The 13,734-nt window shown below is 46.8% G+C and overlaps 1 protein-coding gene and 1 long non-coding RNA gene across 2 annotated transcripts in view; both read left to right on the forward strand.

Moving 5' to 3' along the window:
* The first annotated feature begins 393 nt into the window (after nucleotides 1-393).
* Nucleotides 394-13,734, forward strand: part of LOC117592459 — a 20,132-nt gene continuing 6,791 nt past the window's right edge. The window contains exon 1 of the long non-coding RNA XR_004573383.1: nucleotides 394-577. This is a non-coding gene — a long non-coding RNA (uncharacterized LOC117592459). The remainder of the gene's footprint in view (nucleotides 578-13,734) is intronic.
* LOC117591232 (membralin) lies at nucleotides 1,230-13,468 on the forward strand. The gene is made up of 14 exons (XM_034285432.1): nucleotides 1,230-1,316; nucleotides 1,407-1,777; nucleotides 1,862-1,944; nucleotides 2,025-2,171; nucleotides 2,228-2,320; nucleotides 2,387-2,589; nucleotides 2,658-2,823; nucleotides 2,886-3,048; nucleotides 3,118-3,175; nucleotides 3,239-3,322; nucleotides 3,386-3,518; nucleotides 10,475-10,574; nucleotides 10,931-11,606; nucleotides 12,560-13,468. Exons 2-14 carry the CDS (start codon nucleotides 1,634-1,636, stop codon nucleotides 13,417-13,419), a joined length of 2,910 nt encoding a protein of 969 aa, XP_034141323.1. The 5' UTR covers nucleotides 1,230-1,316; nucleotides 1,407-1,633; the 3' UTR covers nucleotides 13,420-13,468.

Here is a 13,734-nt window from a genome sequence, read left to right on the forward strand (position 1 = left end):
TACATTCTGTACTATTTGGCGCTTCTTGGAAGGTCCTGTCAAACCCCGAACGAATCAAAGAGAGGAGTAGTAGAAGAGGAACATATTAAATGGTAAGTAAATAATATCTAGCGTGTATTAGCATGTAAGTCGGCACACAAAAACACACACAACACACACACACACACACATGCCTGCCTAAGTAACTTTTATATACAAATATATAATGTAAAACCAATTGTAAGAGACACCAAACCAAAGAATCTTAAGCCATACGTAAGAACACCATAACACCACGAAGAATAAACTCTCAAAAACACACACAGAAACACGCTGAACCAGAATAGAATTGAAATATGTGAGCGATTTTTAACAATTTACATATACGTACATATGTACACCATGCAACACACATACATACATACAATATAATAAAAACAGAACAAAGAACTAAAGAAAACAACAATTAGCTAAAGAAAACAGCAACTTAACAATCCCATAGCGAAATTTGTAACAAAAAGTTAAAAAAACGTGCGAGAAAAACTAACTAATCGAATCCGAATAGCCTGTTGAAACAATTTGTAAGTGTGCAAAGAGGGTGCCGTAACGGTAAAGTAAAGTCAAGTTTAGTAAAACAAAAGCAGAGAGCAGAGGCAAGAGAAATCGTGTGCATTCTCATCTTATGAGCATGATTTTGTAGCTTAATGGGATAACATCCACGTATGTAGTTATATACACATCATAATACATATGCGTAACTATATATATGACTATGAGAACTATAGAAAACAAAAGCGTAACATGAATAAAGAAATCACAACCACCAATCAATGTAAAACTAAATTAAACGACATTCAATGTAGCTTATTTATATGACGGAATGGAGATCGAAGCATTAAGATATTTAATTTCGTACATTGGTTTGCAGAAAATAAAAATAAAAAGCGATTCTACATGGCATTCTATTTTTGCTTATTTTCATGTTTGAACTTAGCTTTTGAACGCGCGCATTGTTGGAACTGGTTTCGTTTGGAAGAACCATTCAGCGACAATCCAGCGACTGGTCACACCAGTTGTCACAAATGTAAGTGTTATCGATCAAAAATATATACACTACAACAACTTATTTTACCAACAAATATTCTGTTGATGTTCTATTATTAGCATATTCTTGTGAATTTAATAGCAATATCCATTTCATTGGAACCATTCAGCTTTCGAGCTATTGGTCACACCAGCTTTGTCATAGTGGGCAGCTTATCGCACAAAAATATCGATTACAAATAAACTATCAGCAAATATATTCAACATCTCATCCCTAATTCGCAACAATAATGGTAGGTAGGTGTTTTTATTTTTTTATTTATAAATTCTAATATTATTGACGGTTTTGTGATCGTTGTTGTTCGCTCTCTTCAATATGACAGCAGGGGGATTGCCTGGGGCAGTGACGATGTTGCAAACGATGAGGCACACCACGCAGATGAAAAATTAAGTCAAGCAGAAAACACAACAACACCAAGAAACAACAACCACAACACAGCGGAGTTATTTTCGGTCGCAAATCAAAGATTGCGGAAGCTAAGGCCCGGACCAGACACGGAAGTTATTCTTAACACTCGACCCCTCTCTCAAGATCAGGCCCTGAGGAGCCATGGCCGCGGTGCTGCCCGAGAACGCAGCCGAAATTGCCGTTGCCAATGAAATCAATAACATCAATGGTAACCCGAATGGAAATGCAAATGCAAATGGAAATGGAAACGCGCGTAATCGCGGCCTGGGGGGAGGCGCCGGACAGGTACTTTTTGCACATGCATCTGAAGTGCTTACAAAAACAAAAACCAAACCGCTTATCTATGAAATGTTGCTGTTTAAATTCTAGAACAATATGATGAACATGCGGGATCGGCTATTCCATGCGATCTACTTTCGAGCGGCGGCAGCGTATGCGGAGTTGGTGCCACGGTAAGAGTCATTGCCCCTTATCTGCTTATCATTGTGCATGAGTGCACCCATATGTTGATTCCTGTGGTGTCTTTTTGCAGGAAGGTGCAGCTGACCATCGAGTTTTTGCTGCTAGCCAAAGCACTGGTGTTCTTCTTCACCCTCGTCTATGTGCATCACGCCTTCATTAAGAATCCCTGCACCTGTCTGCAGCAGGTGCAGAATTGGCCGCGAGAAGGTGTCATCAGGCAAGGCACCTTACCCTCAATCTCTCTGCTTTGCTAACCTATTTACCTATTTGCAGAGTGGAGATTATTCCCCATCTGGCAGAGAAACGAGCCATTTGGCAGAGCATCAAGCAGGACCAGCAGGTTGTTCGCTCCCTAAAAGATTCATAGTAAGAGAACATTCTTATAGATACCCTTGTGTTGAGTGTATACAAACGATCCGCTTTCTGTTGCAGCTACTATGACGTGGGCCCTCAGACGCTGGACAACTACAACAGACTTAGGCGCTATGAAGCGATCCTGCGCAAGCTGGGCTTGCCCGTTCGCCCCACCTTTGCCTACAGCAACGAGACCCTGTACTATTACTTCGATGCCATCAACATACTCGACACCTACGACCACCCCAATGCCATACAGCTCAAGAACGAAGACGATGATGGTGAGCAATCGGAAATTGGATTACCTATCTTAAAACAATCTCAGCATGAGTTACATTTTCCCCCTTAGATGAGCAGTATATTGTCGAGTATTCGCTGGAATATGGACACCTGCGCCTCTCTTCGGCCACCCGCAAGCGGCTGCAAATACCCGTGCTCACGGTGCAATTGGATCCCAACACAAACGAGTGTTTCGGCGATAGATTAACGCGCTACTTGCTCAAGCGTCTGTTGGGGTGAGCCTCTTTGGTTCGTGCTTGGAGGATCAATCACTAAATGTTTCTCAATTCCATTCCAGCTACGATGACTTACTGATGGCCGCGGTGCGCACCATAGCAGAGAAGGAGGAGAACAAGGGCTATTTACGCAATGTGATCACTGGCGAGCACTATCGCTTTGTGTCCATGTGGTGGGCAGCTTGGAGCAGCTATCCGGCTGCCTTTTCTGTGATGTTACTGTTTGTAAGCATGCGAGAGTGCTACGAGTGGACTCAAGGACCCCAGCTAACTTTTGTGCTCCATCTTTTCTAGACTTTCTCCGTTTCCATGCTGCTGCGGTACTCGCATCATCAGATCTTTGTTTTTATAGGTAAGTATTCTAGTGAGAAAATGCATTAATTGATACTAAAGACATTCGCTCTCCTTTTGTCAGTGGATCTGCTGCAAATGCTGGAGTACAATGTGTCTGCGAGGTTCCCCATTGCTCCGCTACTGACCGTTATCCTGGCACTCGTAGGTGTGGCTATACATAAATGTGATCTTAATGTGATTTGGCATTTAACGTGATGTTTCGTTGCAGGAATGGAGGCCATCATGTCGGAGTTCTTTAATGACACTACAACGGCCTTTTACATCATACTGATTGTGTGGATTGCGGATCAATACGATGCCATATGCTGTCACACCAGCATCACCAAGCGTCATTGGCTCAGGTGTGTACTGATTTGGCAACTTTCCGGCGACCTGTGCACCCCGCCCCTCTGCTTTGAATCCCAGCTTGTCTTCTCTCTTGTGCAATTGCCCGTGTGCCTTGGGTGAATGACAAATTCAATTACATTAAGTCTGCAATCCTTTCCAGCATCCATGATGCTGCTGCTGCTGCTGCTGCCTTCTGGTTTTCCCTCCTCATTCTATTTCTCTTGTTCGGGCATAGATAATAGCTACAGCCCAGCAACGTCTCGGTTATTTTTCATGCTCCACCACCACCACTGCCACCACCACCATCTTCATCAGCACTTAACAGTTCATTTCGTTTGGTTCGCATATTTTCTTTTTACACTCCTTTCCCTGTCCTGTCCCGTGTCCATCTACTTTCGTCTCGATTGTTATTTGAAAATTAACTTGGCTTGCGCAAGCCTCCCTCGGGGCTAGAACAAATCGACCAGCGCCCACCCAAGCCCGTCCACAAATGGAAATGGGATGGGTTCCCTCAGCCGACCGACCAACCGACCTACACACACATATAGTAGACACCAGCAAACAGAGAATTTTCATCACTTAAGTCAACAAGCGTAACCCAAGCACCGCTCGTCCCCAATCGCCTCCACTCGAGCCACAATACGCTTGTACTCCGCACACTCCACACACCATGGAGCTCTCCATAGAGTCCATGCAGTACCAGAAGCATACCCAAGCGAGCCTCGCCATTAGCAAACATTTAAATAAACTCGCTTCTTCATAACAAAGAGGGGAGCTCGAATGGTAAGTGGTACGAAAAAAGTGGTAGAAATTTAGAACTTCACATTTCCCAGGGTTCGATCAACATTAATGACCACGCACATCAGCGGCGGACAGCGGACAGCGGACAACCCCATTCGTCCCCTCCTCTTGGGCAGGCTACTTTTGCGGTTTATTACGCGCACTTTGCATAATTGAGAGCGGCCGCGTCCTTCGGTTGTTTTTTCGGCAACTTATGGCCGCTGTGTTGGGGGACAGGCATCAATTTCCACGATGCGCTGAACGACGCCCGTCGGACAGACAGACAAACGGGAGGACCATCAATAATTCAAAAAGACACTCGAAAATTCCCTTTTATGCTGTGAAGCTCCTCTTGATTATGAATTCATGCGCATGCACCCCTCTCCGCAATCAGTGGCCGCCCTGCCGCCTTCTGGTGTTGATTTTGCGTAATTTGCGCTGAATTAAAAGGCTATCAGTGTTTGGCCATGGCCAAGAAGAGGCCAGTCGGGTCCCGGGTCTGAGTCCGTGTACGGGTCTGGGTCCTCAGCGACCACTTGTCGTATTTATATCCATTAAAGATTCATTGGCGCAAATGATTTTGAATGCGTTGCCGGCTTGTTTATGTTGAGCTTTGACTGGCATTGAGACTGGCATCACAATCAATTACGAGAGAAACTAGACCAGAAATTGATAATTCATGCCATTGCCATTGAAAACTAACTGCTTATGTTATGTGTCTGGAAATCTAGACACTGATGTCTATACACCTCATCATCTCCAATTGCTTCTGGCCATAGGAAAGTAGAAACCTTTTTTGTGTGCTTCCTCCCCCTATCCTGTGGCGTTCACCCATAACTCATCATTTTCTACCGTAGATTGTCAAACTTTTCGAGAGAGCAAGCAAACTTTTGTATGCAAAAGATATACAATTGCAGTCTGTGGAATCCGAAATCCTTTTTATGCAATTCAACTGGCAAACAATATTCAATATCTAAGCAAGGCGAAGACCTTAGACTGTAGCTGGGAGCGGGAGCGTTAGTGGGAGTGGAACTGCTTCTATGGTCCCTGGGGGAAGTCGTGTGCTTTAAGTAAAGTTAATTTCGTGAAAAGTCGAAGCATATGGACGGTACAAGCTGGTAGCTGTTCGCTAGTCCCCATGTGCTCGTGCACATACATATGTGTGCTTTCGTACGGTTTAATTTTGCTGTTATTGACTGCCCGGAGCAGTTGAAGGGGTTTCCGTGACTGCTTTTTGCTTGCTGCTGCTGCTGCTACTTCTGGTGCTGCCTCGGCTGTTGTTGGTCCTGCGGTTATGGGTTACAGGGGCGGGAAGGCTTGTTCTGGTGCTTCCTTCCTGACTTCCTTCCTGCCACTGGCCCCTGGCCCCCTCTTCTGCTCTCTGTCTCTCTTCCGCCTGCGTCCTTCCGTATTTGCCCGCCTGTTTTTGTGGTAAACTTGGTCTGGGTTCCATCCCAGTCGAGCCGAGCCGGCTGGCATTGAAGTTAGCTTAAAAGACAAACAAGCTGGCGGCGTTTTTCTGCTTTTTAGCTACGAGTATCAGCTACGAGCCCTTCCCCTCGCAGATCTGCCAGACCGACCACCAACTGGTATTAATTTCATTGCATAGACTAATTTGTGTACTTAAACTTTGCTAAAAGTTGCAATCAATGTGAATTGCAGAGTGCAAATTTCAAATGGTAAATGGTAAATGGCAAAATGGCAAAATGGCAAACAGGAGGCACTGCTAAATGCCAGATGGCAGCTTAAAACTGTCAAGTGGCCAACTTACAGTTTCTGCACCATACCAGAATACCTCCAGAACTTGAGCCCGCCCAAACTGAAACTCAGTCTTCGCCTGTGCCAGTGCCTGTGCCACCCACTGTCAATTGCTGGCGCCGCTCTATTCGCTCTAATTGACTTTTAAGAGACTTTAAAGTCATCAAAGGAGAGGCCGTTCGGGGCTCTGCTTAATCGCCGTTTAACGAGCGGGAGTTGGAGCACTCGTTTCCCTTTAAATACATACAGACAGTGGGAAGAGGGGCATATACACCATAGCTATATACATACATACACATAATAAGCCCCATCCAACCCCTTTATGTCAATTTTCTGCTTTTACTTTTGCCCTGCGGCTTCTTGCGGCGCGTAATGCTTCTTTTGTGCTTAAATCTGGTTGCCAGGCACGGGGCAGACGACACGTATTAAATGAGCTGCAAACGCATAGCAAAAGCCAAAAGAAAACACCTGACTCCCTGACAGAGACTGCCCTACTCGACTTTCCTCCCTCCTCCTTCTCGCTTGACTTTCCCTTTGCCCCTTTCCCCATGCCGTTGCCCGTGCCTTTGCCTTAGCCTTTGCCTGTTGGCTATGAATCCGAATTGAGTCTTGCGCAGATTGTTTGTCGCGTCGAAAAGCTGAAGCTAAAGAAGGAAGCTGGAAGCAGGAGCAGCAGCAGCAGCAGCAGCAGCAGCAGCAGTAGTAGTAGGTAGGACCAAGACATTGCCAGTGCGGCATCAAAGAGCAAATGTTGTCGGCTGGCAAGTCAAAGGGGGGTGGGGTGGCTGACTAATGGAGGAAGGGTTTGAGGTCGGTTACAGTAGCGCGTTTCGAGTGGCTCCTGCCACACTGCCACCCGTCTCCTCTTACGCCTGGCCGCCCTGTTGTTTACACGCTTGTTACGCTAACAAACACTCTCACCGAGGCACACCTATACACCCCGATATATATATATATATATATGTACGATATATATGGACTGCTCTTTGGGACTGCTATTCCTGGCTATTGTTACTGTTGCCTGGTCGTGGGTCCTGAGTCCTGAGTTCTGTGTTCTGTGTTCTGAGAGTTGGTCTCAAAGGTGGCCACGGTGTCGGCGGTGCTGGCCTCGAACGTCAACGGCATTGGCAGCCATGGTGAAGGGGTTCTGGTCGGGGGCTAAGCTCTGCTCTGCCCGTTTTCGTGTTGATTGAGATCGTGTTACGCAAAGTATAATTGCGTCAAGTTTGTTTTTCTGCCATAACTTTTGTCCAACGGCCGCGCGACCCTCCGACCCCCATCGACAGAAGTGGCCCCCCAAACGGAGGAAGCTCCTGGTGACCTCTTCGGGCGGCGGGTTGTGTTGTTCAAAGGTGCAGTTGATGAGTGTTCCATAACGAGTCGGAATCGCTTCATTGTTGTATATGAATGAGGATGTATGGCTGTAGGGATGAGCTCCTTGTTTTGTTTGTTTGTTTCAGTTTCCGTTACTCTCTCTCTCTCCATTCTGCCATTCTTTTTATTTCGTTTGTTAGCATGGCGTATGCGCAACGTGCCTTTCTACCTCTCTAGCTCATCCTGCCACAGGCCCAGCTGCCAGTGTGTTTGCATATGCGCCAATTCTGTTTCAATTTATGAACGAAAATGGGTCGTTTTCACGCATTTAACAGCACGAGCCAAGGGGGAATACACGCCCAAAGGCATTGAAGCAAGGCAGGCAAGAGCTTTTGGGGCAACAGGCCAATGCACATACTGTATGCTGTATGCTGTGTTTGTTCTGTCAGCAAATAGCACTTTAGTTTTTGTGATATTTCAATCAATTCTTTAGATAACTGCCACTGCATTTCCATACGATTTTTGGTTATTCATTTGCTTTTTTGTGTGTTGGTATTACAATGGAATACAATTTCCCCTTTTCCCCTGCTTTGATTATGATAAAATATTCCCACGAAAGTCTCATAAAATGTGCCCACCCATCCAGGAAAGTTCTAAGAATTGTTTACGACTTTTAAAAGATTTCCCCAGAATTCAGAGGGGAAACTTCCTTTAAATGAAATACGATATTAAAGTGCTCTAAAGTGGAACCCTCGCATGCAAAAAGTAATAAGCAAGGGAATCAAGCACACGGTGTATCCGTTTCATGGACAGGCTTATCAAATTTCAATGCAGCAATCCTTTGCAGAGGAACTTCTTTGCATCGAGTTGGGGTAAATGCAGTTTTTTATTCGTTTCAATCTCTTGGATTAAACGAACACACACACACCACTCAGATACATTTATTCCGATGTGCAATTCAATATGCAAATGCCATTAAAAGCATTATAGGAGGAGTAGGAGCAGAAGCTGGAGTCTCTGTACAAGCTCATTGAGCACCAAAACTATTACGTATCGCGTGCAGGTGTTGGTTGGCCCACAGCTTTGGCCCGTCTGCTGTTTGCTTGCAACAAATAAACACTTATGACGCAGATCGGATCATCATCAGAGGCAGCAGCATCACAGCGAGAACAACACTTTACAGCTGCTGGCAAGTGTGAGACGAGCTGCACGGAGCTGTAGCTGGAGCTGTGGTGCTTATTTAACTAGACACATGCAACAGTTGTCCCCCCGCCCCTGCTGACACACGCCATTTACCCCGCTCCCTGGCCAACCCATTTCCGCTCGGGTCGAAGGATATGAATGCCGACAGTATTTGCGTGTCGCACATCCGTCCCGACACGTCCCAGCACAGTGGTTCACACACAGAGAAACCGAATGGAAATTGTATATGTAGTAGGTTGGGGATATATTTGGATATATTTATTTATATAAATTAAGACATAATTGTTGCCGAATCTGGCCACTTGTGATCGCAATGCAACCAAAGAATTTAGTTGATTTGCTCCACTCTCAGCCCACTGTGAACCTTCAGGCCATGTGGACGGGTGGAGGGATTAAAGGGAAGAGTTAGAAGGGGCGAGGCGAGGCGAGGCAAGGCGTTGCCTGCTTGTCAACGCTACGGTACATTAGGAAAGCGAATGAAACGGAAACGAACAAGCGATAAGTGTTGTCTACGTGTCTGCTGCTCGCACTTCCTCCTCCTGCTCTCTGTGCGCGTGTGTGTGTGTGTGTGTGTGTGTGGTGTTTGCTCGGGGGGGGAAATTGAGGAAATTGCTGGGAAGCTCCTCGGCCCTGGCTTGGCTGTGGATGTGTCCATAATGCTCCACAAGTTCTCAATGGCTCCCGGGTTGCGCAATGCCCTGGAAAGGCTAAGAGTCGTGTCGTGTGTCTTCATTTGTCGCTCGTGTATATTGATGGTTTCTGCTGGTTTCAGTGTTTGTATTTGCTATTTGGCATTAGTGTGTGGTGTCTCCGTGTGTTAGTGTGTGTGTGCACAATCAACTCAAATTAAATTCAATAACATAACTCAATCATGGCCATGCCCACATGCCCGGTTGCGGGCCCATCCCCCGGCTACAATCTTCGGGAATCGTTGTAAAAATAAATTAAAGTTGAATTCCGCTGGACACAGCCGAAGGTCCTGTTGTCAGGGCTCTCTCTCTCTCTCTCTCTCTCTCTCTCTATCCGTCTGTCCTGTCGCTCGCTTGGACATTGCTTATCAATGAGAGGGGTGAGTGGGTGTTCGTTGTCATTATTACTGCCTCTGTGCGATGTTATTGTGGTTGTTGTTGTTGTTGTTGTTGTTGCTGTTGTTGCTATGGCCATCCATTGTGTTTTTTATTTGTTGTCTTTGGTGAACAACAATTCAACTAACAGCGCCAGCAATTATTTATATTATTAAATCCTCTTGAGTGTTTTTCTACCCTCACTCCTTCCTTTCTTCCTTCCTTCCTTCCGTCCTTCCGTCCTTCCTGGGGCCATTGTTGTCCTGACAGTCGGCCGTCCTGGATATTTGTCCGCCTCAGCGACTGTTGCTTGTTACACTCTAATGTCGTACCATCCCTGCCCACTGCCTCGCCATATGTCTGACCCATTTCTCCTTGGCTTATTTTCGGCACAGCAACGGCAAGGAGCACTCGAAGGAGCAGCGGCAGAGAGGGGAGGTAGGGGCAAAGAAAAGAAAAATAGAAATAGAAACACTGAACAGTGAAAGCAATATGTTTTCGCTTTTTAGTATTTCTGTCAGCTAAATACAATATTATCGAATGGTAATCATTATTGTCACCCCCAAAACCCAACACCCAACACACCCATTGGCATCGCCCAGCCATCCGACCCATTCCAATCGCTGAAGGTTGATGAGGGTTACATACCTCTAGTATGCGGTGTGTACATTATATTTTACTTCCTTGGATTGCTGTCCAACAATCCTGACACCACTTTTGGGCCAAGTAATATCACAAATCTATCGTGCAACATTTATGAACGTTGATTTACTTTAAATTCTACAGCATCATTCCGCAAATTGTATTCAACAATCCTTATGAATTTTCTTTATTTATTTCGCCTTTTGCAGGTTCTTCTATCTGTATCATTTCGCATTCTATGCGTATCACTACCGGTTCAGTGGACAGTACAGGACATTGGCACTGCTCTCGTCGTACCTTTTCATTCAGGTGGGTGGCTGGTAGCTACAGGTATGACGCATAATGAATGCGTTATGCAATGCTATGGCATGGGGAGTGGGGAGTGGGGGAACGATGATGCTAGCTCTGCTCCAGGGGAATGTTTACGCCTGTCAAGTGCATGACAAATTACCCATTGTCGTATTGTTTCCCCTTGCCGACGCACGTGTAGACCGGAGCCAGCTCACGTGCCACGACCAGAGACTGACGACAGTCGCTGGCTGACGACTGAACGAAAGGATGGATCCAGGGGCACCATGGCATCATGGCATAACCGCTTCCGTCAGAGCACACACACTCAAATCTGTCCCTCTAGCTCTCCCTCTCTTTCTCTTTTGCTTTTGCAGCACTCGATGGTGTTCTTCTTCCATCGGTATGAGCTGCCTGCCATCATGGCCCAGCATCAGGTCTTCATCATCACACGCAACCAGGTGAACCCGCTTGCCGGTGCCGCTGCTGGAGCAGGAGGAGCTGGAGGAGGAGCAGCAGCAGCAGCAGCAGGAGCAGGAGCCAGAGCTGTACCTGTACCCGTGGAACAGCAGGCGGCCTTTCAACGTGTTATCCACATTATGAACCGTCTTTTCAGTCAACTGGGTGCACAGCGTCAGCAACGTCAGCACCAGCAGCAGAACCTGCAGCCAAACCAGCAGCCAGTCGAGCCCCAGAGGCATGCTGCCGTGGCCGTTGCACTGGCGAATTTAAGGCGTCTGCCCTTGGTTGGGCAGTTGTTGCAGCGTCGCGACCAGTTTCCCACCGTGCGGCGCGTCTTTGTCGGCCACGGCGGCAACGGTCGAATGATGCATGTCCTCTTGCAGCGAGTCAATATGGCCGACATGCCGGAATTGCGCAATCAGGTGCAAGCCATTGCTGCTGCCGCCGCGGCCGCCGCCGCCGCAAACCAGAGGGCAGCAGCAGCTGCAGTAGCGGAGGGTGGCCAGGCGAGGGCAGCAACCGACAGCAGTGCTCCAGCAACAGAACCAGCAGCAACCTCCACACCAGTCGAAACAGTATCCGCAGCAGCAGGTGAGCTTTGGCGACATCACATCACCCCCGCCCGGCCTTAATTGAGGTCGGCACACTTCATTGACTATGCCCACACTCGAGGCTCAAACTCTTAACTTTGGCAACTCGCATCCGCTTGTATACCCTTACTATGGCCATAATACCCAGAAGCGTAATCCAAAGCTCGATTCATGGGCAAAAGTCAGTGGAAATCTATTTCCATTCGCATTTTGAACCGTAACCGGAAATACAAGTTTTTCATTTCTGAAAACCACTCACTTTATAGAAGAGAATTAAGTTACATTTCCCTTACTTTCGCTGCATTTAAAGCACACACATACTCGTACCAGTTGAATGCTGCTTTCCATTTTCCGTTTCGAGTGTTTTTTGTATAGAAAGAATATTGCATCTTCGAATATTTCTGCGTGCCAGCTTTTGCTGAATTTCCTTTTTTTTTGTGTACGTTGCCATGAAACCCTTTCTGGCTGTGTGTGAAATCATTTGGAAGATAAATTTAAATATAAGCTCCACCCCGAGAAGTGGGGAAAAGTCCGTGTCCGTGTCCGTGTGTGCGTGTGTCCGCTTGTCCGTAATAGCGGAACAAGGAACACAAATAACCAAATAACAGATTCAATGGCAATAAATGCCATATCCAAGGGGTGCTTCTCCTGGGGGAAAGAGTCAGGGGACCAGCATCAGAGGACTACTCAAACATGAAGCACATTTAATATTGCCTCATTTCGACCTGGCCACCACGAAAGCTCCTCTGTCCGTCCGTCCGTTTGCTCTTCCGTTTCCCTTCCGGATCCCTCTGCTCTACGAGTGTGTGTTTGTCTGAGTATCTACAATGTACAATAATCGGAAAACGCATGAAATTACTTCTCAATTCCCTCGAAAAGTATTCACTGTAAATGTTTCGCTTGTCATTTCCTGTTTTATTTTCACTTTGCCCTCGAATTCCTTGCATATTCCAGATGTCGAAACAAATCAGGGGCGCAAGGAGCCGACAAGAGGCATAAATGATGCAGCAGCAGCAGCAGCAGGAATTCAGGAAGATGAAGCTGAAACTGGTGGGGGCGGACAAAAGCCGGGCGTGTCCAAGGCGCTGGAAAATCCAAATTCCGTTGCGGCGGATATTATAAATGTGTCGGATAAAACTACTGGAAAACCAGTAGTGGGTGGAATGGCTGCCACTCAACAACCAAATCAGGAGCTTACGACCCGAACAGGAACAGGAAACGGGACCGGGAACGGGAACGGTACCAAGACCGGTATCGAAACCCACATACACGTCCACTCGGTGTCCCAATCGCTGTCCCAGCCAAAGGCAAAGCAATTAGAAAATAATTTGCCAGAGTTTCTGAAAGCCGAGGGGGGACTGACAGCAGCGGCATCAGGTGAAAAGCAAAGCTGTCCACTAGAAGCTCATGCTATTATGAATGACCAGCAGGAGAATAACAAGCCGGACGGGGCAGCAACAGGAGCACAAGTAGCAACAACATCAGCAGCTGCCACGTCAAAAGAATCAACAGACGATGGGGCTGGAGCTGGAGCAGCAGCAGCAGCAGCAGCCTGGCCAATGATGGATGACAGGCAAACAGTTGATTTTATAGGAGGCGACAGCCCAACGTCAACAGCAAATTGCCAACTCAATGCTGGCCCAAACCACAAGGCAAAGAAGCAGATGGAGATGGAGATGGAGATGGAGGAGCAACAGGAGCAGAAAGACCATCAGCAGCTAATGAAAACTCCGCAACATACATCAAACCAAGTGACAACAGCAGCAGCAGCAACATCAGCAGCAGAAGCAACAGCAGAATACCGACATAACTAACCGCATAACAAGATGTTATACATAAAAGAGATAGTAAATTTGTAGATAATTTGTCTGGTGTACTTATGTCTGGAGATCAGCCACGACTCACTGCCCGCCCGCCCTTATCCGTTCTAAGTATCTGCCTGTATCTGTGTGTGTGGGTGAGTGTGTGTGTGTGTGAGTGCGTGAGCGGGAGTGGGAGTGGATATTGATGTGGCTGCGGGTGTGAGAGTGAGAGTGAGAGTGAGAGCGTGTGCGAACTAGACAGAACTCGAAGGTTGACTGCTGCTGCCTGGACTGCAGTGACTGCAGGCAAACTGTGTTACAATGATG

Source organism: Drosophila guanche, unplaced genomic scaffold (assembly GCF_900245975.1).
Source record: "Drosophila guanche unplaced genomic scaffold, DGUA_6, whole genome shotgun sequence".
Taxonomy (NCBI): Eukaryota; Metazoa; Arthropoda; class Insecta; order Diptera; family Drosophilidae; genus Drosophila; species Drosophila guanche.

What these genes read in the sequence shown, in the direction of transcription:
- LOC117591232 (XM_034285432.1), top strand. Translation starts at nt 1,634, where the DNA reads ATGGCCGCGGTGCTGCCCGAGAACGCAGCCGAAATTGCCGTTGCCAAT. An exon ending in CGCTCCCTAAAAGATTCATA is followed by an intron (nt 2,321 to 2,386) that starts GTAAGAGAACAT and finishes TTTCTGTTGCAG; the next exon opens with CTACTATGACGTGGGCCCTC. An exon ending in TCAGATCTTTGTTTTTATAG is followed by an intron (nt 3,176 to 3,238) that starts GTAAGTATTCTA and finishes TCCTTTTGTCAG; the next exon opens with TGGATCTGCTGCAAATGCTG.